Raw genomic sequence first — 25191 nt, 5'->3', positions numbered from 1 at the left:
CATTCAGGGATAGGTCAATCAAAAAAAGAAAAAAAGATCACATCATTTACCTTGTGTCTTTCCAAACCTGTATGACTTTCCATTTCTTTGGAATATAAAAGGTGATTTTATATATGTAATGCACTACTGTTCGAAAGTTTAGGGTCAGTAAGATTTTTTTTCCCTCAAAAATATTAAAGCAGCACAACTGTTTCCAACATAGATAATAATAAAAAACAAATCTGGAGCAGCAGATCAGCATATTACAATGATGTGAAGGATCATGTGACACTGACGACTGGAGTAATGATGCTGAAAATGTAGCTTTGCCATCACACGAATAAAATATATTTTAAAATATATTCAAGTAACAGTCATTTTAAATTGTAAAAATATTTCTCAGTTATATTGTTTTTACCATATTTTTGATTAAATAAACACATCCTTGTTGATCTTAAGAAAATGGAAACTTTATGATAGCTTTCTGTGAGAAACACCTCAAATTTAAGTCACTATTCGATTTTAAACTCCCTTTAAAAATGGCACTGAGAAACTTTACTGGTGAATAATACCTTAAATTGCAACCTGTTTCTCACACACTACACTGGGCTACTGTACGGCCTCAGAAGATGTGATATCCTCCGCAACTTATTTGGATTAATGATAGGTTTATGTTTTTAGTGTGTGTGTGTCATTTTAAAGCTTGACCGCCATGAAATGAATTTTCATGAAATAGTTCCATCGAAGAAGACATTTTAACAGATTTGAATCAAGTTGTGGGTGAATAAATGATGACAATTTACAGTGTTGTGTTTTTGTCTACATCCCTGAATAAGAACCGAGTATAGTTTCCGTTTGTGACACACAAACACAACAAACAAATGTGTATAATAAAAGCAATGATACCAGAGACATGGATGTCTCATGAAGCTTTTAGCAGAGTCAGTTGAGTGAGTCAGTGTTTTGTCATGGGGAATGAGACGAGCAGTGTGCCACACTAGCGCTTGTTTTAGTGACAGGCAGTGATAGAAACAGTGGGAGGTGAGGTCTGAGAATGAGCGAGAGAAAAAGAAAGAGAGAGATGAGACGCGTGGCAGACGCCCACTCCATTCACAAACACTGTACGGCCCACACAACAGTTTGTCTGCATGTATTCAGTCCTGCCAGCCTGTGTGTGTGTGTGTGTGTGTGTGTGTGTGTGTGTGTGTGTGTGTGTGTGTGTGTGTGTGTGTGTGTGTGTGTGTGTGTGTGTGTGTGTGTGTGTGTGTGTGTGTGTGTAGGTAGGTAGAGAGAAGAATATCACAGCAATCTGGACCAACTACAACCCACAAGCAAATGGTAGTTAAATGGACAATAAACTCTTTTGGTAGGCTATAATAACTTAGTAGAGAACTCTCCACATATTTCTTGCGGCAACCAGTACAATTACGAAGAGTTAGATAAGTCTCAAACAATAGTATTCTTCTGTAAGCTTGACTGTCCTTTCCCTCTCTGTACAGCTGTCTTTCTAGACAGCTGGGCAGCGGAGACTTGCTCACCCCTCCTGCACTGTGTGTGTGTTACATAACAGCTCCAGTGGCAAAGGCTGCTCTCTCTGCCGTCACATAACCAGAATCCCCGATTAAGCCTCGCTCTTAGAGAGCACCTGCACCTGTTTCCTTTACACAGAAACCAGACTTTCCTTTTTTAGAAAAAAAATCCAAATAACTAAAATCACCCCAAACCATATTAACACATACACTGGCTTAACCCCTGCCTATCACAGTGACCTAATTTCTGTATTTTCCATCAATGCATCATGCCAAGTGTTTCGCCTTGAGTGTGTCCGCATGGGTGTTTATATACGCATATTTTAAGTGTTTATAGAGGGGACATGTGAAGACATGGTATGCCATGAGCACAGACGACTTATGTAACGTGGTGGTCTCCTGCTTGCCAGTAAACAGGTTGAAGTGGAGCAGTGTTTTGCTGCACACCAGATTTGACAGCGTTTCCGAATACCAGACTGCCTCAAAATAGCAAGCATTGAGCAAACTGTACCACTGCAGCATAGAACCGTGGAGTGTCTTACTCCACGTGCCTTTGTACTGCGAGGAGTCAATGTCTCTTAGTGGATCAATGACATTTTATAGCCAGGCCACAAAGTCGTTCAGAGTGCCGAGCCCTTCAGACCAGAGAATGAGTTAGATCTTTCCCCTTAATGCCATCAGTCACTGGGGGGTAATGGGGGAATTAACCACTGAATCACTGAGATCTACTGTCAGTGTGATAGCATCAGGGACGTTTTATTTACTTCACATGCAGTAGCCACAAAAAGTGTCTGGATGCTTAAGTCCCATTTAATGTATGAATGTCTTTGCATTTTATAACCAAAAAATAACCGATTGCTGATAATCGATAACTGGTTTTAAAAGAACTTTAGCACATAGGCCTACACAATTTTCAAGCAAAACATTGGACAAAATGAATCGGTTAGGTTGCACCTGGGAAATTCATACCTCCATTTTGGCCTTTGTTATGACCTGTCACCCATTCAAGTTATAAAGAAAGCCTAAACTACGGTAAACAAAATTATGAACAATAAACTCAAATAACTACATTTCTATGACTCCATACACCACACCTTTAAATTGATTTAGCTGGAACCAGCTTCCAGAAGAGATCAGGTGTGCTCCTACTGTAGTCACATTCAAATCCAGACACACACATCTATTTAGCTTTGCAATTAATGAATGAGCACTGTGCCACTGTTTGTCCGACTGTTTGTACTGTATTTTATTTTATTTTTTATTCTAAACTGTTTTAATTATTCTTATTTATTTTGATTATTTTAATTTCTTCCATGTAAAGCACTTTGAATTACCATTGTGTATGAAATGTACTATATAAATAAACTTGCCTTGCCTTGCCTTGCCTTAAATACAACATGTAACATTTAAATAACTTGCATAATTATCCATTTTAAATCACTACAGGCTTTCTTTTCGCTCTCTACCTAGATTATTATGGATATAGCCTATTTTATGTTCTCTATAATACAGATCAGTATTTCCAAATCGATACATCCCTTTCAACTTTGTTCAGTCACTCACATGCGCAGAACTCGAAATTACAACATGTCCGACTCTACTTGCAAAAAATCCCCTTGGCATCAGTTGGTTAAAAGTAACTGAAAATGGCTCTGAAAAGAGAAGTTAGTTCTGAGAAAGCACTAGACTAGAGCATCATATGTTTGTACCAGATGGTTTGATATTTACTTATATTAGATTTTCTTACCTAAGTGCAATTTAAATGCTCAAAAGTGCCCAAATACTTTTTGGAGGCAATATAATATACATATAGCCTACATATATTTGCTAGTATTTTCCAATGATCCTTAAACTGATCACAACTGCAGCCAACTGACACTCATGTCCTCCATGCTATAGCTACTCAAACAAGTTCACATCAGCAAGAACAAAGAGGTAATTACAGCGAGATGTGCACAAGTTAAGCTGATACATAACAGTGAACCACCAATTAAGTCTTCAAAAAGAGTTGAACTATTTAGCACAGTGGCCCACATGGACTACAAGCGTCATGAGTCCTATGGACCTAAGCTGTCATGTGCACTATAAATACAACTGTACCTTTACCCTTGAGAGCAAACTCAGCAATGAGAGACTCATTAAAGTCAGCCCATGGAAAAAAAAAAGGAAAGGTAGAGTCCCCAGACTTCAGCTCTCAATGGACCAGCTAAAGCACATTTATTCAAATAGCGCTGATAGGGGTGGCTTATCTGAGAGCATTTTTGCTAACGATGATCGCACAACATTTGTATTTGTTTTATGATTATCAGCACTTGTCATTCTGATCAAATATTGTCATATAAAGTGAGCATAAAAAAGCGAAAGAGCACCACATTTGTGTTATAAATATCTGAACAGCATGACAGAGCATGATGTTAACTGCAGTTTGTAATGAGTGTGAAGCAGCAGTTTATTGCTGACAAGTAATGTTCGAATAATATAGCCTAACAATCACATCATAAAATAATGATTGCTGAATCAGCAAAAGACTAAAACACTTCACTTTGGCCCTGGATTATAATGGACAAAGAGTCAGTAAGATCTCACAATAGCATTAGCAGGAGAGCTTGGCTCGTGCATGCAAAGCCACACACAAAAAAAAAAAAACATGCATCATGGTGGAATTTCAGAGAATTCAAATGCTCAAGATATTTTCTTGTGATTAGATCAGGTGTAAAAAAAGTATTGTGTAAAAAAAATATGGGCAGCCATTGACAAACCCCCATTCATACCCTAATTCAGCACCCCATTCAGAATGTGGTTCATTGAGAAATATAAACCAGTAGTGAATTCTCTCAGTAAGAGGATTTCTCGCTTTAAGATGAAACAGAATGCCAGTGAATGAAATGTGAGTTCATTTAAGAAAAAGATTAAAAAAATATGCAAGAAAAGGTGAGCCAAGCCCATGCTCGCCACCGAATCAGAGTGTGCTGTGGAAAATTAATACATACACAAACAAAACACGGTACAATGAAGACTGAGAAGATGCATAGCAACAAACTGGCCAAAGCAAAAAAGGTGGAGAGTTTCAGCAGCCGCAACGCGATACAAAGACACACTTATATGGCAAGCCATTTATATTTTAAGACTAACAATATTGTTATGCTACTGGTACTTAATCGAGTAGAAAGAAAATGTTTTACATTTTATTAGTAACTATTTAGTAGTACTTATTCACTATATACTAATAATTATACCAACAGCAACAAGCATATATTTCATTAGTACGTATTCCTTTTGTTACACTTTGCTACTAGTCACTGCCAATATTGACAAATGATGACAAATCCCAAAAACAATAAACTGATGCCCCATTCTATTTCATTCCGATTGATGAATCTGAACGTAGTGTAACTTACATGAACGATAAATAATGTGATCGGGTTGATGTTTCTATGTCACAAGCTTCCAATTAGAATATATTTTTTGACATGCGCATACTGAATGAATACAGAGTTTCCCACTGTTTTTTGTTGTTTTGGTTTTTTAGACAAGGAGCACATGAACCGGTCTGCCATGCTGCTTACTTAACAGTTTATATTATATTTATCAAACAGTTAAAAACGCCCTTGCCGTGCCCAAAATAAAGTGTCTGTGGATGAGAGTATGAAGTGAGGATTGATAGGATGTTGTTCTGCTCCACTTCACGAAAGATGCGTGGTAGGAAAATTTTAGAATAGCACAAGTCATTTATGCCATTTTATTTAACAACAAATGCAGCTCGTTTCGTGCGTCATACGTCATTGCGCCATTTCTATGTCATTGCACATGCGCAATCCTTTCCAGTTTCGGTTTTCATTCCAATCAAGTGTTTACGTTCTCTCGGATCAGATTAGAAAAGGAATAAACCGACCCTTTCAATCCGATCGAAATTTCATTCAGATTGATCTCAATCGGGTCGATTAAGTTGTTTACAGGATGGCTTTTCATTCCGATTTAGCCGTCAATCCGATTACTATTGGATTATTTGGTTATATATAAATATAGCCAATAAGGACAGGAGTTTTCATTGAACTATAAAGTAGCAATTATATAGATTCTATCAATTATTAAAACAGCAACTTTATCTAGTGATATAGAGAATGTTACTGATAAAAAAAATGGGATATCTATCCTGACCTATATCATAAACATGGTGAACATAGTATAAAGGTAACTAGTAGGCTACAGTGAATAGCTGATCTGTGAACCACAGAGTGAAAATGGTAATGAATAAAATGTGAACTGAATAGATCCTCAGTAATAAAAGACGCAGGTTGAATGAATGAATGAATGAATGAATGAATGAATGAATGAATGAATGAATGAATGAATGATAAAACAGCTTGCCATAGTTTCCAACATCAAGCGTTGAGGATGGGCGGTGGTTAGTGTGTTTTTACTAGTCAGTTTTGATGCATCGTTCAGTGCAGAATGTAACAGTAACTAAGAATCCGCAAATGCTGCATGATTGTCGCGAGGTGAAACAAAGTGAAATTTCTTCACCTTACCTTCCGACGCTTCCAGAATTGACCCACATGCCAGTCCTTGCGTGGTTCCCTCCTAGCTCCCGTTAAACCGGGTGCAGGAGATCAAATCAAACCTTTAAATGACTAAGACGTCTCTGATAAACTCTCTCGACTGTTTGTGTTCAACTCGCTGGCGTGTCACGGCTGACACAAAGGCAGCATCTTCACACTCGCTTTCTCTGCTGAACTGAAGAGATCCCTAACAAGTTTGCAGAATGCAGTGGAAAACCTCAACCGTGAAGTGCGCTAACGTTACATCTATCCTCAGTCTCTCAAAGATGCCTCTTTCTCCTGAAATTACTGACATTTATAGGTAAGCTCTCATTTTGGGGCGTCGTTGGTGTGTTATTGTTTCTACAGCTGATTTCGCCAATGACACGCCCCTACTTGAGCGTCACGTAAACTGAACTCACCCCGAATCCATGGCACTGTGACTGGCAGCCAATCAAATCCATCGCGGCCGATGGCCCCGCCCCGTCTGGAACACTCGGCCCGTTAACCCACAATCTACCAGTCATTTGTTTGGACTCAAACACGCTCTGACAGGCGGAGCTGTAACAAAATGTTTTTACATTGCAAGTACCGAAACACATTGTTTGTGTTTGAAAGCTAGTGTATACATTACTGAATCATTGGAATTAAGAGGTGCATATTCAATAGCACTGACGTTATTTAATAGCAATAGCACGCGTAGAGTAACTACAGGTTTCAGTCATATTGACAGATGGAGGGCAGTCAGGAACACTGCAGTGTTTTATTATACACTCTTCTTTTTCGTAAATGATAACTGTTTACATGGTAAAACTAAGTTGCGATTGCGATCTGTATGATGTGTATTAATTATTAAAATTGTCATTTCCACATAAGTGCGACAGCTGCACTGTAAATAAATGATAGCCTTTTATAATAATTCTGTGCATGAAATAATCTAACAGAAAGCCCTTCTTGTCTCAACAAAGATCTAAAAACACTAGCATACGCACACGTAGGCCCACGTCTCCAATAGCCTAGCTATATGTCTTATAAAGAGCGCTTTGTCTGAAGAGCATCTGCTGTGTAGGCTTCTAGGCATTCTAGTGCATAAGCATCTTAAAGACATTTTTTTATGTATTTTTTAAATCTGACAGGAAACATATGCACGTTGCAGGTGAGCAGTATCCAAAATACGTCTTCCAGATGAAAACACGTGCATCAAATCTATGCGACGTACGTGTGATATCTGGGATAGTGAGGGGGTCTCAATTAAAATATTTTAAATTAATCTGCAGTTACGATTCATCATATATGTTAATCAATTCACTTTTGACAGAAGTACAACAACATTAACTATTGTTGGGGGAGGGGGCCTTAAAAATGTCACATTTCTTTAAAAATATTTTTTTATTTCATATGGTGACAGCTCGTTGATATATTTGTTCCTGTGATATTCTTAAACAGACACAGCAAGTAATACTGACCTCTAGTGATATATACTGGTATAAAACACAACACAGACCGCTAGTAAGTGCTGAGAAAGACAGAAAATATCACCCATCACCATGGTGTTCCCGTTTTTATTTAAATTTTGAAACAATGAGCACTCAAAAAACTCTTTTCTCAAACATCTAGACTGCGGAAGGGGTCTGACCATGATGTCATTGCACAAAGCCTGCCAGTGATGTCAGTCACAGATTTTAGTGAAGGTTCCCACACTTCAGTCAATACAGCCTTTTCTGCCATCCATCTCAGACCCAGCTGGACTCTAGCAGGCATGCCAGTGCCAGTGCCGCAGTGGGCCCTGAGAAAGTGATGCCCCTGTGGCCCCTCTGGAGCACCCAGAATGAAAGTGAGAGACTGAGAGATGTGCAGCTCGGAGCTATGAACATGTGGGCATTGTGGGATTTGTCTATGAAAGGGTTTACATGGAATGATGTATAATGAGGTGAGGTTAGTGAAAGTGTCTGAGCCTGTAATTGACAGTCATGCTTCTTATACTGACATTATGACAGTGCAAAGCAAAGGAAATGGAGGGCAGAAACATAAATTAGGCTGGGTGGATGAAGGGTGAGCCTGGGAAACATTATGAAGTGTCTCCTGCAGAGTTGAGCTATGTCTGTTATTGTGGATTTTGGATGTGAACCGCAGGTCATGAACACGCACATCTAGACGCACTGTACATGCGCATTAAAAAGCGTCTTTCACATTCTCTATCAAACAAACTCACTCGTACTCTCACTTGGCATAAAGTTGCTAACATGATGATTCCACTGTTCATGCAAGTGGCAAACTAACAAGCTGTGTTTTACACAGCTATCATAATCGGATATTCATCTTCAGACTAGGCAAAGTAGGTCAGACCTGTTATTCAATGGGGAATCTTTTAAAGGAGCATAAATGCAATGAAGCCACCAAAAAAAAAAAAAAAAGCATAAACAGGAAGTCATCAGTACAGCGATAGCAGCGGATAAACTGTTATCTTGGCTGGGAACAGTGAACTGAATGGTACACACCCCTGTCACGGGTACTAATAATTTGTGTTAAAGAAGGGATAAGATTTAGCGCGATGGACACAAAGTCACCAAACAAGTGCATAATGTGGAGGAAAAAGATGAGATTGACACTCTGAGAACAAGGGGAGGTTTCCTGGTATCAGTCCACAAACAGTGGCATGGTGTTGCCCATGTGAGAGGCGTGTGAGGTTGTGTGCAGAACATCCAAACAAAGATAACACTTAGAAAAACAATGACGATAAAATGAAAGAAAATGGCAATTAGTGTAGATATATACAGAAAATGAAATAATTTCTGGGTTTCTATATTGAGTTGTTCTATTAATAGCCATTAATTATAAAATTGTGAGCGTGTAGCTACAAACATGATCAACATGATCTTATGTACAAGGAGGGGAGTCACATTTATATATTCAAATTAATTATAATGTACACAGAACCAAAACCCCAAAGTGTATAAATGACTGAAATCAATCAGAAATTGATTCAGTAAGATTTAGAAAGTGTTTGAGGCAATGTGTTTTCTGCCGAGTTCATCATTAAAACTTTACTTTCACTGACTAGATCCTCCGGTAAAAATGAGCGGCTTCTCTCTGGTGACATATTCTCCACTCATCGCAGGCTCATGTTTATCTGCATCCATGTTTGTATCTGTGTGTGTATGTTGAAATACTATGAACTATTTATTCATTCTTTGGCTTATCATGTCAAAAAGCTGCATGGAATCTCGCCATAGACAAAAGACAGGCGTGACAAGGGAATGATGGAGGGGGGCAAAGAGGGGAGAATGTGAGACACAGACTTAATCTCCACAACACTGTCACAGGCCACACTGTCTTATCAACCCACAATTTCAAGCTCTCCAAGTATGTTAACACTGTGAGTTCAGGCCAGCTGTCAAGTCTGCTATACATGTGCCATACTTACTGTTCTGATTTATGTACAGAAGACTACTGTCGGTGTCAACTTTCTTCCAAATATGTAAAAATTGCATTCGCATAATGGGGGTAAAAATGTTATATTGATATTTGCTTGTAACATGACCACATTGTTTGTTAATAAAGTAGTCTGTGTTACAGATATTTGAGTGATTCAGTTATAGGTTTCACGTATATTGTGTTTATTTCAGAAAACTTGCACTGGTCCACTAACGTGATATAAAATCACTGTGTACTGCAAAATAACTGCACAAAACATCTACTGAGCTTGAGTAAAAAACGTAGTCTGATTGTCAAACAAATTACTCTTATGAGCTGGTTGTTTTTAGTGAATCAAAAATATAAAGGGTGACCAGTGTGGCTCGATACATTAATAAACGACTCTCATGAGCTGGTAGTTTTTAGTGAATTAAAAACATACAGTACAGCGGGACAGTGTTGCCCAATTCATTGGCAAACAACTTTTATGAGCTGGTTATTTTAGTGAATCAAAAACATACAGCGTGACCCAATCAACTCCCATGAGCTACAGTAGTTGTCACAGTTCAAAATAAAAAATAAATTGCCACTTAAATCATTCTGAAAAATGTTCAGCTTTACCAAGAGAGAGAATTTCTTTCATATGTAAGCAGGATGACATTATAAATCAAATGTACCCTAATGAATCGAATTGAGACATAACCAGCCATATTACAAACACAATCCCCAAGTCAGCGAGTCTCAAGTGGAGGCAGACACGTCCAATGGCAAAACCACCTGCCAAACACAACTCCTCCACCCAGCACTCAAGAGAATGTGTAACATTAGCTACACTCCTCCATCCTATTCCAATCAACAGGCTTGAAGAGACGACAGCGGAGAGAGTAAGATAGCTTTGAGGTGGTTTCCCTGCATTGTTCAGTGGCATGAGCCTGCTTCAATGAAGATGAAGTGAGCTTAGCCATGCTCTAGACTTCAGTCAAGACTAACTCTCCAGGCCTCATTAGGAAGGGGATTTAAGACCCTTCAAGCCATTGACAGACACTTCTGCTCTCCTGCAATCAATTAATATCTACCCACATGATAAATGCTTTGACAAGCACTCTGATCTAATATATGGCCTTATCTGCTTATCCCATAACGGGTGAGACATCTCGAGTCAGATGTGATTCTGATCCCCCCCAGCCCTGCTGCGTAGCCTATAGTTCATATCTTTACTATTAGCAAGACATCTAATCTTATAGTAGAATAGGAGACAGAAGCGTTGCCCCTCTCAGCAGGATGTGTCATGTATTAAATGTGAACATGTTTAAGCAGAACCTGCTCAAATGAAGAGGCTAACCTAATTAAGCCTTTACTCAGCTGTATAATCACAGGGCTACACCGGGGCCAAGTGCAGTACGGAACAAGCTCCTTTCAAGATTACCAAACTATACGGCTTGAATTAACTGAGTAATATCATTTTGCACATCATAGCTTGGAATTTGGGACTATAATGACCGTTATGACTCAGGTGGGACGTTTTTGAAAAATGACACTTAACCTGTCACAAAAGATAATGAAAGGAATATCAAGTCTAGTTATCAGAACCGTTTTTCCCTTAAGCCTCATATCATGTCTGTCAGTGACATCATTACCAGTTGAACTCAAAGAACTATGATTAGCCTGAAGTCAAAGTACTGCTTCCCTGGAATTACATTCATTTGAAGACAAAAGTTGCATTCATAGACAGACAACCCATTTTATTTAGTTTTTACCCACAGGGTTAAGGGGGTGAGCACTTGCTGTAAAGGAAAAGACATTAAAATGAACTTTTTGTGTGTGTGCAAATAATCAACCAAATGAATAAATCGTTTAGCCCATCAATCTGATCTGTGGAATGAAGTTACTCAGTGCTGCTATATGATCTATTATGCTGCAATGTTCTTAACCACTCAGACCACTGCATGAGACTAATACTGACCATCACAGCTGGGTGTAGATACACTCCAGGTCTGTGTTGGCCAAGAACTTTACTTTAAATAAATAGAGACAGTGGAACATCTAATGGTAAAACTTTCCTTTGAATCCTTTGGAGTAAATATCTATAGCTTAAAGGTACAATATGTATTTTTTTCGCTGTTAGGGTAGCTAACCTCTTCAAAACAATAACAAAGATTGATGAGCGTGGAATCATGGAACTTGTTGTCATGCTGATGGATCTAATAATGTTTACGGGGAAATAATATTTATGGATACTATTAATAATACATTCATGTTTTTTTAACATGACTATGGTATGAAGCAGGGCGCGATTGCTAATGAGAGACAGATATCAGTGCCACACAGGGGCGGACTGGCCATCTGTGTGATCTGGAGAATCACAGAACGACCGGTACTCCAGGACGGCCGGCGGGCCGGCCCACCACCCGCCACACACGCAGTCATCACCTGTTTTTTTCCGTCAACGCGGCCGCAGGTAAAAAACGGAAAGAAAAGGGCGGGGCTAAGAAGGCGAGATAAATTTTTTTTTGCGGAATTTAGATACTGAAGCCGCTAAATGTCGCAAACTAACTGAAATATTTAGCAGCACAGCCAGCAGCAGCACCTCACAGTTAAATATTAGCAGCAGTGAAGAAGTGAGCCAGACAGCTATGCAGCAACATGCCACCAGTGATGATGAGGACAGAAAGATGAGCTGTTCCACAGGTAGATCCAGGGCAAGTAAGTATGGAACATGAGAGGAGAAAGAGAGTTACTTGCTAGGGATGATGTTAGGAAGTGATATTCAGGTTGCTAAATTTTTAATGATTACAGTAGGCTAGTTAAAACAGCAAAACTTCAACATTTTAGCTGTAAAATGCCACATGCAGTAGCTAATATTAAGAAATATGTTGTGCTTTTACTTTTAAAAATGTTGGTAACGTTACAGTTAATGCTTACAAACTTTGAAGATTTTGAATACAGAAGTTACATTTGTAATGGTGTATTTTCATTTAGATGTGGTATTATTATTTGTGCAGTAAGATTAATTACTGCATAAATTAATTAAGATTATTAAGTAATAAATTATTTTTAAGACAGCATGGAATAGATTGTATAATATGTTGTTATAACAGCATATTATATAATCTATTCCATGCTATCTTGGAATAAAACCTGTTTTTTTTTTTTTATCCATTCCATCATTTGTTTATTCAGGTTGAGCTTAGACCAAGAGCAGAGAAAGACACCCACTCCAGCTCAACTTTAAATTACTTTAAGCGCCCCAAGTCAGACAGTCACAGCCTAGAGGTTTTTTATACAGGACTGCAGTGTGTTGAGACCTCCATTTATATGTAGTATTCAAGTTAATCTAGAATAATGTGCTTTTAACACAACATCACAGGGCTATTGCTATAATTTGGATGGTATAGTATCATGAGCCACAATTAAAGTCTTGTGACACTCATGCCAGGCGTTATTGTTGTTGTTGACGAGTTTCCGCGCGCCGATTGCTTTGGCCCGGGCCTAGTCAAAGTCCAGGGCCGGTTTTTAGACCCAGTCCGTCCCTGCCGCCACATAAAGGAATGAGGACATTTCATTCTACCGAACTACACGCAAGTGCTAAATTACTAATTTAAGAATTGAAATGGGAAGGTTAAAATAAAGTTAGATAGTACGCGAGATATCGCGAGCGTAAGGGGAAAACGGGAAGGGGGAGAGACAAAGAGAGATGGGGAGAAGGAAATGCACGATGTAATTGGGTGGAATGAGGCAGAGTCACAGTTAAAGGAATGTCGAGTTCTGAGCACAGAAGTCTTGGTCTGACTCCTCTATCCAGTGGCCACAAACGATACAGAAAATATCCAGGAACCCACGCATAATACTCGGCAAGCACGGATTCCTCAAGACCCACAAATCCGAGTATTACACTGGTGGCAGCGCTGGTTGGCTATTTATCTTTATGTTTTCTGTATGGATATGTTCTGCTTGACTCTGAACAACGTAAAAAATATATAATTTGTGTTAGTTTGTTGACTGTAGACTAGCAAATAAGCTAGATCAAAATTAGAATATCATACTGATGATATTCTAATATTTCATCATGTTTAACTATATAACATTGGTTAATTTTATGTACATTTGCTAAACTGTCTAATAGAGCACAAGCAAGAGCAGCGTCTAGAAAACACCACGCCGATATTGATCCTCATTTTATTTCCTTCTGTCCCAAAGTCTGCTTGCCATGTCCATAATGTTTGAACGAAACAACAACAGCGTGCCTCTAGAGTCTAGACGTAACAAATTTGTCCACGTCTGTTGCCATGATTACTATGGCAATACAAGCGAAAACCAGGGATAATGCAGATGTAACCCCAACATCTCACTTACGTCATTGACAGGCGACAAGTGACAAGGGACGGCGACAATAATTTTCACTATTTAAAATTGGGAACTTAATGTAAGTACACAATTACACTAAATATATAACACTGTGAAAGTGTTTTTTGGATATTTTAATTAAAAAGTCATAAATATTGTACCTAGCAAGTCAACCTTGGGTAACCAGTTTCCATTGCAGATTGCACAAAACTTTTGCGATATTTTCTAAATGTCGATAAAAAAAACGATTGTGAAATGACGGCGTTTCCTTTAACCGATGTTATGCGATGTCTTTTTAGAATTGCCTGAAAAACCACCTTATGCGAGTGTAATTTTTTGCAATATATGGGAGTTTTTGCGCCGTGTTTCCATTGGGTGTATATTCAATTCGCAATTTCAATTTGCGCAATTTTAAGGGTAATGGAAACGCTACTCATCAGCTGTGCTGGTCCGACAGCTGGATCAGTTCGAAACCAGCAATAACCAGCATGGAAATTCATCCAGTTAAGAAATGAAAAAAAAAGAAATGAAAATTTTTAAATTGGCACATGGTGTTTACAGGTGCATGCAAGCGTACATAAAATATGAATTCACAAAAAGTAATTATAAAGCACACGTAGTGGAAAGTATCTTGTATGCCAAACAAATAGAAAAAGAGTATAACGTGACATTAAAAAATTTCACCGGGTCCAGGACGAAAAGCAGGCTAATTAAATATGTTAACATGCCAAAACAAACATCTCTGATGCACCACAGGCCAAATCGGAAACCTGCTGTCCACCGCCGGGGGAATGAGGAAGTACACTGCACTGCTGTTGTTCTGCTATAGGAGCTGAACCTGCTGGAAACAAACACGAAGGCCATTATGCTGCTGTGATTTTGTTTCATAGTCTCACATTTTCTCAGCCACTCCTCATTTCTCTCTGTGTGTTTTGGGCGAAGGGTTTTCAGAGAGAACAGGTCAATGTACTTGCTTTGAAATGTATTTCCATAGACTGTATAGAACTGGGATTAGAAGAGTAAATAAATAAAATCAGACCCAAAAAAATAAAAGTTGTTACCAAATAAAGAGGAACTGCTATGCAGTATGCACACAGAACACACAAAAAAGACAAAAACTCATTGAATATGAACACAAACACATGCACACATAACAAATTGACTGTCTGGCACCCTGCTGAACACTTAAAACAACATCTCCAAAAAGCACTGGAAAAATCTATATTGGTGTTACTGTTTTTCTGTGCCTGTCACATCAGGCTCTTATTGGCCAACAGTAACAAATCACATGTCATTACCATTACAACATAGGCCTAAGCTGCATGCCTTTTTCTTCCAAAGCTTTTCTCAGGATGTATTATTTTATAGTAAATATGTTCATGTTTACTGTGAAAATAAAACAGTATGATCAGTTGTTTGTTCTAGACAATCAATTGAACAATGCCATTGACTATGCTAATGTAATGATCACAATTATGTTTGGGAGGGACTGTTGTACAGTGGCACTGGAAGATGCCAGGCAGTACACACCCTGTCATGTCTCAACATTAAAACCTGCTCTTCTGACAAGACAAACGGCATGGGCGGCACTAGAGAGGGGCTGGCAGGGGCTTCAGCACCCCCAAGAAAGATCAAATCACCCCTATAGCACCCCCAAAAACCTTTTCTGGAAGCAATTATATTCAGGCTGTATTCTATGAAAGCCATGAACCACATGGTGAAGAAGAAAAGAAAGATGGTGGTTGAGGAGAGACCCTGACATGATTGTAAAGCGCTTTGGGTGTACAGTACATATGAAAGCGCTATATAAATAAGTCGTTATTTCGACATAATAAGTCGTTATTTCGACATAATAAGTCGTTATTTCGACATAATATCTCATTATTTCGACATAATAAGTCATTGAATGAATGCATTAAGCGTTCTTATAATGGTTTTCTATGGGAGGAAAATGCTCAACGTGTAATTAAACATGTTGTGTTCATATTCTGGGCTCATCTGATTTTTTGTACATAGTATAGCCTACTTTATTATGATTTTAGTATTATAATGATTAATAAAAGCACGCACAATTATCCATGAACTTGATAAATGTTGCAGATATGTTTTACCATGCACAACAAATCCCTTCCAACTTATGTGTGCAAAATTCAGAATTAAATGAATGTGCAGCAATTTGTACAAATAGAGAGTCAGTAGGTGTTACTATACGTGTTGTAGCCATTAAATAAGCGCATGTTTCATATTTGTTAAAATATTATAATGTTATTTTTTTCCATCTATGTTGATTATGAAAAGTGAACAGCATGAGTAAGATAGGATATGCAATATATCGGGAGACATGGAGTGGGTCAGACATGATTTTGACCACTTCATTAAGTTTTGTTTCGTTTTTTTTTAAAGCCTTTCTTTAAAGTGAATTTCGTTTTGGATAAATTGTATCTTAATTTGAATACATTTTTCATCAACCAATTGTCTGGATTTAATAAATAAGAAGCAAATATACCAGACAATATAATCGTGACATGGAGGCGCCGACGCGTCACTTGCATATGTGAACTGGATTGCATCTCATCATAAATGAACTGAAACTCAGCGTATGCCTCACAGACATGAAATATTGAGTGGCCAAGTTTTGCTTATTAATAGTAGGCCTATATAATAATTATAGATACTCTGCAAGACAAATTTCCTTGCAGAATATTTGTCTAAAAAAAATATTATTTCAAGGAATAAAAGGTATTTTTTCACCCCTTGGAAATGTAATTGAGAAAAAGTTCAAATGTGTCATGTCTGTGCCACTAGAAACATGGAATTGCAAAAAAAGGAAAAAAAGAAAAAAAAAGTTGTTTATTTGACAGTAAACAGGATTCCTGAACACTCCCTAATTACAATTACAGTGATTACTCAAGTACTGTCCACTCTTGCAAATATACAGTGGTCTCAAAACACTCTTTGGAACCTAAAGTCAAGTCACACTTAAAAATATTGATTGTTTTATCATTTAAAACAGCCTTCTTTTGTGAAATGCATTGCATGAAAAGCTTGTGCATTGTGCTACAAGGTTTGATATTGTTAGATCATGCAGTGACCTTAAAGGATAATTCCGGTATTTAACACCTTGAGTCTATATTGTAGTTTGTTTTGGATGAACAAGAGTGGTGGACAACATTTTTTTGACAATGGTTCCTCTCTCGAGTTTTTGACTATAAAAGAATTGGCCATGGACCCATTTAACATTGGAGTCAATGTGCATGTCCGAAAATGTCATTAAAACAGCCAATAATGTTCGTTTACAAAACTGTTAAACTCACCGAGTGGTTAGTGGTGTTCGTTGATGATTATAAACAATATATCGTCGCAATATATGATTCCAATCCGTTTATTTTGCTATAGTGGAACAATTTTTTCAACAATGGGATTTTACAAAATGACGAATAAAACACGACAGAAACTGTATTTCGCAACACTTTTTGGTTCTGGAACATCAACTAACATCACTAATCACTCGGTGAGTTGCACAGTTTTGAAAAATAATGTTAAAGGTTGTTTTAATGACATTTTCGGACATGCCCATTGACTCCAATGTTAAATGGGTCCATGGCCAATTCTTTTATAGTCAAAAACTCGAGAGAGGAACCATTGTCAAAAAAATGTTGTCCACCACTCTTGTTCATCCAAAACAAACTACAATATAGACTCAAGGTGTTAAATACCGGAATTATCCTTTAATACATTTGTAAATGTGAGATACAGAAAAGTTCATTTGAAACAAATAAAGCAATCTGTTATGTGTTGGATGACAGTCGTACAGTAAGCTGCATTGTCAGCCCTTGTACAAGGGAGTCTTCTTATGTGTTGTGCTTCTATGAGAGGAATTACAGCAGAAGCTGTTGTGGGTGTTCTGCACAGAATGCCACACCAGCCACTCCCTGCTCAACAGGGTTTTCCTCATGATTCATTGTGTGTGTTGGCTTACAACTACTGTATATGTGCTTTTTATGGGATCACAGATCAAGTTGGGTGTGCTATTTTGGAATGTGGTTTTCAGGCACTGCCGGGACATCGGGTCAGGTTGCTTTGCATCTACTCTACAAAGAGCAAATTATTTGAAAGTTAAAGTGTTTCTATATTTCACACTGTGTGCATGTGTGTGTCTTCCTGCACTCTGTAAAACAGAAACTGTATTGTGATCTCATCACATGATGAAGTATTTCCGCTGTAAAATATAGAATGTTAAACAAGATGGAGATGTCATGATAACTCAGAGTTCAGATTTGCTCTCTCACACACAAACATACACGTTCGATATAATACAGTACACACACAGAGCACAGTGCAAAAACGGTGGCTTCATTTTCATTTAATAAACCCCACCCCATTCAAGAGAGCCTTATGAAAACTTTTTTAAATGTTTGCACTGCTGTAACTTTTGGGCTCAGTTGTGATATATGTAAACTATGTTTACTGAAGCCACAGTGCCTTGATCCAAAAGCAACTGTTATGTGAATTGATGAATATAAAAATATGCTGTACTGACTGGATCAGACTGGTGTTGACTCTGGGTCTGGAAAAGTAAAAAAAAAAGTAAAACTGTGTGTCTGTTAACATACAAGCAGTCTGTAACAAACACACACACATGTTGTTGTGTTTTCATCTTTTTTGGGGGACTTTCCGTAGACATAATGATTTATTTTACTGTACAAACTGCACTAACCCTACCCCTAAACCTACCCATCAAACAAAACTTTCTGCATTTTTAAATTCTTTAAAAAACAAAACTTAGAATGATTAGAATAAACTGTTTTCCTCATGGGCACCAAACAATTTTCCCACAAGGACAAGGATTTTGGATATTGCTATCTTTGTGTAATGTAGGCCACACCCACACACCCATAGCCACACACACACACACACACACACACACATACACAAATACCGCATGGAGAAGGCCTCGTTTAAATATGAGTGCATCAAATATATGCTCACGTGTTGCTTTTATGCAATTATTCTTGCAAAACACATGGATTACACTCATAATTTGTGCATACAATCTATCAGATTGCACAAGCAAATTACTACATCTTAGTGAATCAGAGCCCAAAGGTCCAAAACCACATATAGAACGCAGGTTGCACTAAAAGGATAATATTGATTGTGCAAAACTATGACAAAGATTTCTGCTGACAGGGTTTTTAAATTTAATAAATTTCTGGAAATACAACACTGTCATTAGCAACTGTTACAACCACTACGTAGAAGTACTTTTGTGGAAGAGCAAGACGTGGCCTATCAACCCATCAAACGAAACAAAACTTTTAAAGTACAATATAAACTGTACTCCACTGTTTTTATATATATTTTAAAAAAAAATCATTCATTTTGTCAAGAATTAAACTTGAAAATAATATTTTTTTGTTGTATATATGTTATTGTCGATAACAAATAAAGGTTATATATCTAAACAGTTATACCAATAGGTGGCGACAAGTGACTTTTTTATGAGTGAGTCACTGAGTCATTCATTTAACCAGTTCAATCAAAAGCACAGATTCATTCAGAAACTAAACAAGCGTAAGACACTGCTAGTATATGTTTCTCAAAGACAATATAATAGAATCACGTGGATACTCTCAATGCCAGGATCTGCAATGTGGATATGTTTCTTTTACATTTTTACAATGACATCAGACCATTTTGATGATTAGGTTTTAAATGTTAAACTAGCATTCTTTCAAGTATTAATTGTCATTTAAAATGTTTTGGAGCTTCAAAAGAAAAAAAAAACAAAGAAAAAAAAAAAAACATGACAAATAATCAACAGCTATCAAATGTTTTCTCAGAGCAGCAAAACCTGAAGTACATTACCCAGAGATTACATAAAGCGGTACATTAACTGGAGAAAATATTGAACATTTATAAAGAAAACTTATACTTTCAGTACAAAACTACTAAACTAGACTATACTGAGAGTATACTTCAAAGTGTACTTTCATAAACTAAAAAAATGTGCTACAAGTATACTAGTAAATTATCAGTGTATAAGGTCATTGTAGTATTTGTAGTACAAACAAAATATTTTTGTAATATAGTTGTGCACTCAAAGTTTACTACAGTTACACTTAAAGTATACTTAAACTTAAACACTATACACTAAAAAGTGGGCCAACTTAGTCCCAAGCAGTATTGAAACAGTACACTTACAGATAGAATACTAGTACATTGATATAAGTATATTACTATGTACATAAATATACTTGAACTTTACTTAAGTATATACAGTACTTAGTAAAATGAACTTGAAGTTCACTTTTTATATGTGAAAGGGTAAAAAATACAAACTTTTTCAAATTTAAACCAATGCTGTCATGAATAACTTAATCTAACTTCAGGAGGCAATGACTCCTGTAGTGACAAGCAGTCTTGGGTGACTGAGTTCATGCTCCCCGAAAGTGTGTCAATAGTTGTGCAATGTGCAACCCTATCTGCAGTCTCCGTTGAACTCGAAGCATACACACATGAACAAACTGACGGAGAGAGGGAATCTGGACACGGAGGAGACAGGGTGAGGACCTTATCACTGAGCAATTCCTGCATAACACCTGCCTGTCCTCACGTCTCTCAGCACTGTCACTCACGTACTGTGCCTGTGTGCACGAAACATGCAAACGCCACTGCAGGTTTCACAAGCAAAGCAGAGAGGTACACTTTCTAAATGGTTCTGGAGAATAATATAATAGAGTGAAACAAAAGTAAAAAGAAATTTTACTCAAAAGACTCACAAAAAAGTGGCGAACACTGCCTAAAATAACATGTCACAATGGCTGGCACTACCTTCATCAAGAAAAGCACACAGCATGTATCAGTTAAGTTTTACTTAACACTTTACCCTCATCCCGGACTAAAACACGTCCCGGGATTGATGTCGGGATCGATGCCGGGATGGGGACCTAGTAACATTGCAGGGATCAGTCCCGGGGCATGAAAAGGCTGCAATAAGGACCAGACTTCTACCGCAAGTCAAAAGTCTATTCGAAACTACTCAAAAAGTCAATTTACTCTCCACTCATTCTCACTGCATTACCAAAGCTTACAGTTTGTTTTTCTAATATTCCTGCTCGTCCTACCTCCCATACTGTCTCGTAATTGCTGTTATAAGACATAAGGAGCTGTTTTGCTGTCTTTCATTCCCGCTCTCCTTTTCAAATGCAGCTGTGCCTTATTCAGCCGCGATCCTTTTCCCCGCAACCCCTTGCGAGTCTTTCCAAGGATCTACTCTCTTCTTTCTCCTCCAGTTCCCTCTCCCACTCTTTTCTCTCGCTATCGGCCCGCTGTCCCAGCCTCAACTTTCTTTGCACACGGACTCTCCCCTTTCAAAAACAACTGCGAGAGCAGCCAAAAACGCAGAGGAGACAGAACACTGTATTGACCGTCTCTCTAAACTACATTGCTCCAGCACAGACGGACATCATGTGCTTTGGGGAAATGATGCATGTTTGTTTACCCCCATGTTTGTATATGCATGTGTGCAGAGTTCAGGAATGAACAGCACTTGTCTGTGTAATGTCATTTGTGCATTCAGCATACAGAGTCCCATGTATGCCGTGTGCATGCTTTACTCATCCTGTCATGTGTTGTGACATCCATCTATCTGCACACTGGAATTTCTACCTTTCTATGTATTCCTATACTGGGATCTGGATGGCGCTTTGCCCCGGTAGAGAAAGTGGAATGTGGAACGCCCCCCTCCCCCTTCTTGTATCAGGCCATAGGGAGCGCAAGACCAAGTTAAAGATGTTGCTCAATACACTGGCCCCGGGTCTTATATAGTTCCCAGCTGTGTGGAGCTGGCCAGCTCCTTGGAGCTCGAGAGGCCTGGAATGTTTGGAGTGCAAGCTTGCTGGAAAGCTCAAGTCACCAACAACAATCTCTTGGAGATAAAGGAAAGAAAGAAAGAAAGAAAGAAAGAAAGAAAGAAAGAAAGAAAGAAAGAAAGAAAGAAAGAAAGAAAGAAAGAAAGAAAGAAAGAAAGAAAGAAAGAAAGAAAGAAAGAAAGAAAGAAAGAAAGAAAGAAAGAAAGGGCGGTACAGATACTGTATTCCACAATCTACCTCACCCAAAAAACAATGGTTTTAGTTCCATGACAGAGAACAAACGGTTGGAAAATTATGCAATTGTACCCTTAACTGTCTTTAACTGCCAGTAATCATGTTGTTACTGTTTCCAATGTGTGTCCAAGTTTGTATTGTCCAAACAACATGATCAGCCTCAAACCTACAGATATGAATCTGAGCTTAAACATTTGTCATGGCAAGTTGACTTTAAGTATTTACATGAACTCAGTCTTGCAGCATAACAAGTTATTAATTCACAAATCAAAGTGCAATAGAATTTCCTTCTGTAACTGGTCTTGTATCTTTTGAAATGTAAATATAGTAAATATAAGTGTTTCCCACAATAAATATAATTATTAGTTATTATCATGCGTTCATTATTAATACAGCAGTGAGGATGCGGTGTGTGGATTATGACCGGACAGTCAGTGTTTACTCAGCTGTGCGAAATCTATGTGGAGAAATGTGGAAGCAATATAAATTCATTACAAAGTGCCACGTACATCCATTCGGAAGAGAAGGACGGAGATTTCTGTAATTGTAAACGTCCATTACGTGTTCCTCTAGATGATGAGTTTTCGACCTTTACAGTGCCAATGGCTTCTAAACGGACTCTTATCTAACCCATGGACTTTTTTTAAACATTAACTACTTTATAACGTTTAACAGATTGTTAGAAATTCAAATTAGATATAGTTGGGCTGTCATTATGTCATGACCCACTGAGCCCCTTGAATATTAGGGACCCCTACTTGAAACCTGAACCCATATAGATTACATGATGAGTGCTCACAGATCTGTGTTCTGTTTACAAAGCACTGGCTGTATCTCAAAACTTATTGAGCTGCCTATTTAGCAGCATTCATTGGGCATCATGTGCGCCAGCAATGTTTTTTGACCTGAACCCGCCTAGGGGAAATGGTCTAGATAGTCATCTGAGCAGTTTTAAGACACAGCCCTAATATGACAACAGTCAGATGAACAATCCTCATAGCGGACAGTAAACTTGCGAAGAAATCATTAAAATGTAAAATTTAAAATATAGGTCTACTTACGGTCATGCTTTTAACACTGTAAAGGGGATTCATCGTTATGTTTAGGCTACAGCTTCTTTGCTTCCGATCATTAACTTGTCATAATTTGTCAATAAAAAAAAATCTGTTTTCGGAATTCAACTCTTTATTAACTCAATTTTCTTTATCGTTGATTAATTTAATGTGGTTGAAAAAGTGCTATGAACACTGCAGGCTGTCACTTGTTGGCACCACTTTGAATTTTCATTTGAAAATGTAAGGCAACAATTAAAGTTAATGTTCCAACATTAATAGGTTGCAATGTTGATATTGACATCAATCACGAAAATATTAAATTAGCCTAAATCTCTGTTCTGCAAACTGCATGGCTAAAAAAGTGGATCACGCTAAACAGTAGGCTACAGGCGACAAAACACTAGGCTAAATGTCATTTCAAATTAAAAAGTTGTGTGTTTGTAACAAAAATAAAAACCTTACTTACCTTTAATGTGATTCCGCCTCGTGAATCTTTTGGGTATACGCGCGTCAGTAAAGTGCTCTGGCTTCTACTAAACCATACAGTTTTGTGTCCTTCTTCCAAGATAAAATAAAAGGGAGTTAGTCATTGAGCTGGAACAGCCCAGAAACTCTTGGGAGGGACAGTAAATGAAGACCAACAGCTCTGAGGTCCTGTAACGAAGGTTCTTCGGTTCGGAGTCTCTCCCAGACAGACCAGACGAAGTGTGCTCGCGTGGTGCTGATGCGAGTTTTTTCTGTCTCGCCCTTTTGATTCTGTCACGCCTTTGAAAAGAGATTCGTACAATTATTTCTCTACTTTGCCACAACTCTGTAGGAATGCATTTCGGGATATCCAGTCACACCAAAGTATACCATAAACACACACACAAACACAAAAAATGACGAAACAAAGCAGCCCTCTCAGTTGGTTTTGGGGTAAAAAAAATTAATCCCGCGAATCAAAAAGTCGAAGTGAATCGTGTGAGAGGCCATCAGCGTGATAACAAGAAATACAACTTTTTATTATTCAGTCCGTAAATGTGTCCAAGTAGCCTAGTCTACGAGCGGCCAATTAAACTACGTGCCTGCTATTCCTTTGTCTACCCTATCCCATCCTCCCACCCTGTAACATGTGAACTGCCCCTCTGTCACAGTCGCGCGCTCACCGTAACGCCTCCAGTCGCTTTTTGCCCCTAATGCCCCTAATGTCTCACTCTGCCTGCTGTCATATGTTGTCCACTTGCTGTCCTGTGAAGTCCACTGACGAACGCCAGCGCCTATTAACAGCGTGACGACACTGACACTGACACTACAGCGCCACTCCCATCCATTCATAAAGTGGGGCGCCGCGCGAGAGCTTCTGCCTACAGCTCGCGCTAAAGCGCGTGGACAGTCTACGGCGCGTGTTGTGTGTGTCGCCGCCACTCAAAGGCTGAAATTGTGCAAGTGATGGAATGGGACGTGTGCTAAACATAGATGTCAAATGTTATATTTAGCTAAAAGCTAATTTGGGTTCACATTATTGTGATTAAGTAAATGCTATTAATAATACTAAGGTAAATATTACTGTCATTGAATTTATTTTCCATAATCAGTGACTTCTTCACAAGGAATGCATGAAGGTAAATATTTTCAGTACAAGAACAAAATAAATAAAAGGAAAGTAAATATTTAAAATATAAATATGATTGTTATGATCAAAATATGAAAAAGAGGATAAACAAAACATTGCAAACGATTTTATTTCACTCAAATTCTAAATTTATTTCATTTTAGTGGTGCAGTTTCTTCTTGAATATTGATTGTTTAACTTAATGTCATACACAGAAAGTATTACAATGGATTACCACCACACTTCAAATTTAGTCTGCTGACTAGTCACAATGCCTCCTATCCATCAGCAAAGGATTTTTTACAGAAAATAGAGATACACTACCTGCTTTTGTGCGAACTGACAGGGATATTTATGTGCAATACTTTTTGTTTCCTTGTTATCTTTCACAAAGAAATTAGCATTTTACAAAACAGTAGGCCTACATAGTACAGACCCACAGGGTGAGCACTGAGCATAAAGCATGTCAAACTGTGCCGTAGGTTCATGTCTGTGTGGATGGCTCTGCTGGACCTGCATGTCAGGACGCTTCACATATGGCTTACATCAGTGACACGCATGCATCTCATTACAAACACACCTGGGGCACATTCAGGGTTTGTTATTCCAGAACATTTCAGCAACTTTCAG

General features: G+C 38.1%; 1 protein-coding gene across 4 annotated transcripts in view; it reads right to left on the bottom strand.

Annotated features, from left to right (window-relative positions):
* The window catches only part of rhobtb4 (Rho related BTB domain containing 4), a 53365-nt gene extending 29164 nt beyond the window's left edge, over positions 1-24201 (bottom strand). For 2 of the 4 annotated variants that reach the window (XM_079605896.1, XM_079605899.1), the window contains exon 1: positions 6038-6429. In XM_079605896.1, coding sequence (XP_079462022.1) covers positions 6038-6066 — 29 coding nt within the window. In that variant the 5' untranslated portion in view covers positions 6067-6429. Of the gene's footprint in view, positions 1-6032; positions 6430-23433; positions 23733-24115 lie in introns of those variants that run through there. The other 2 variants (XM_079605897.1, XM_079605898.1) reach the window with 2 other exon arrangements.
* Positions 24202-25191: the final 990 nt, after the last annotated feature.

The sequence above is a fragment of the Phoxinus phoxinus genome, assembly GCF_949152265.1.
Source record: "Phoxinus phoxinus genome assembly, chromosome: 3".
Lineage (NCBI taxonomy): Eukaryota > Metazoa > Chordata > Actinopteri > Cypriniformes > Leuciscidae > Phoxinus > Phoxinus phoxinus.
The sequence above is the reverse complement of the archived record's forward strand: the minus strand, read 5'-3'. Positions and strand labels throughout refer to the sequence as shown.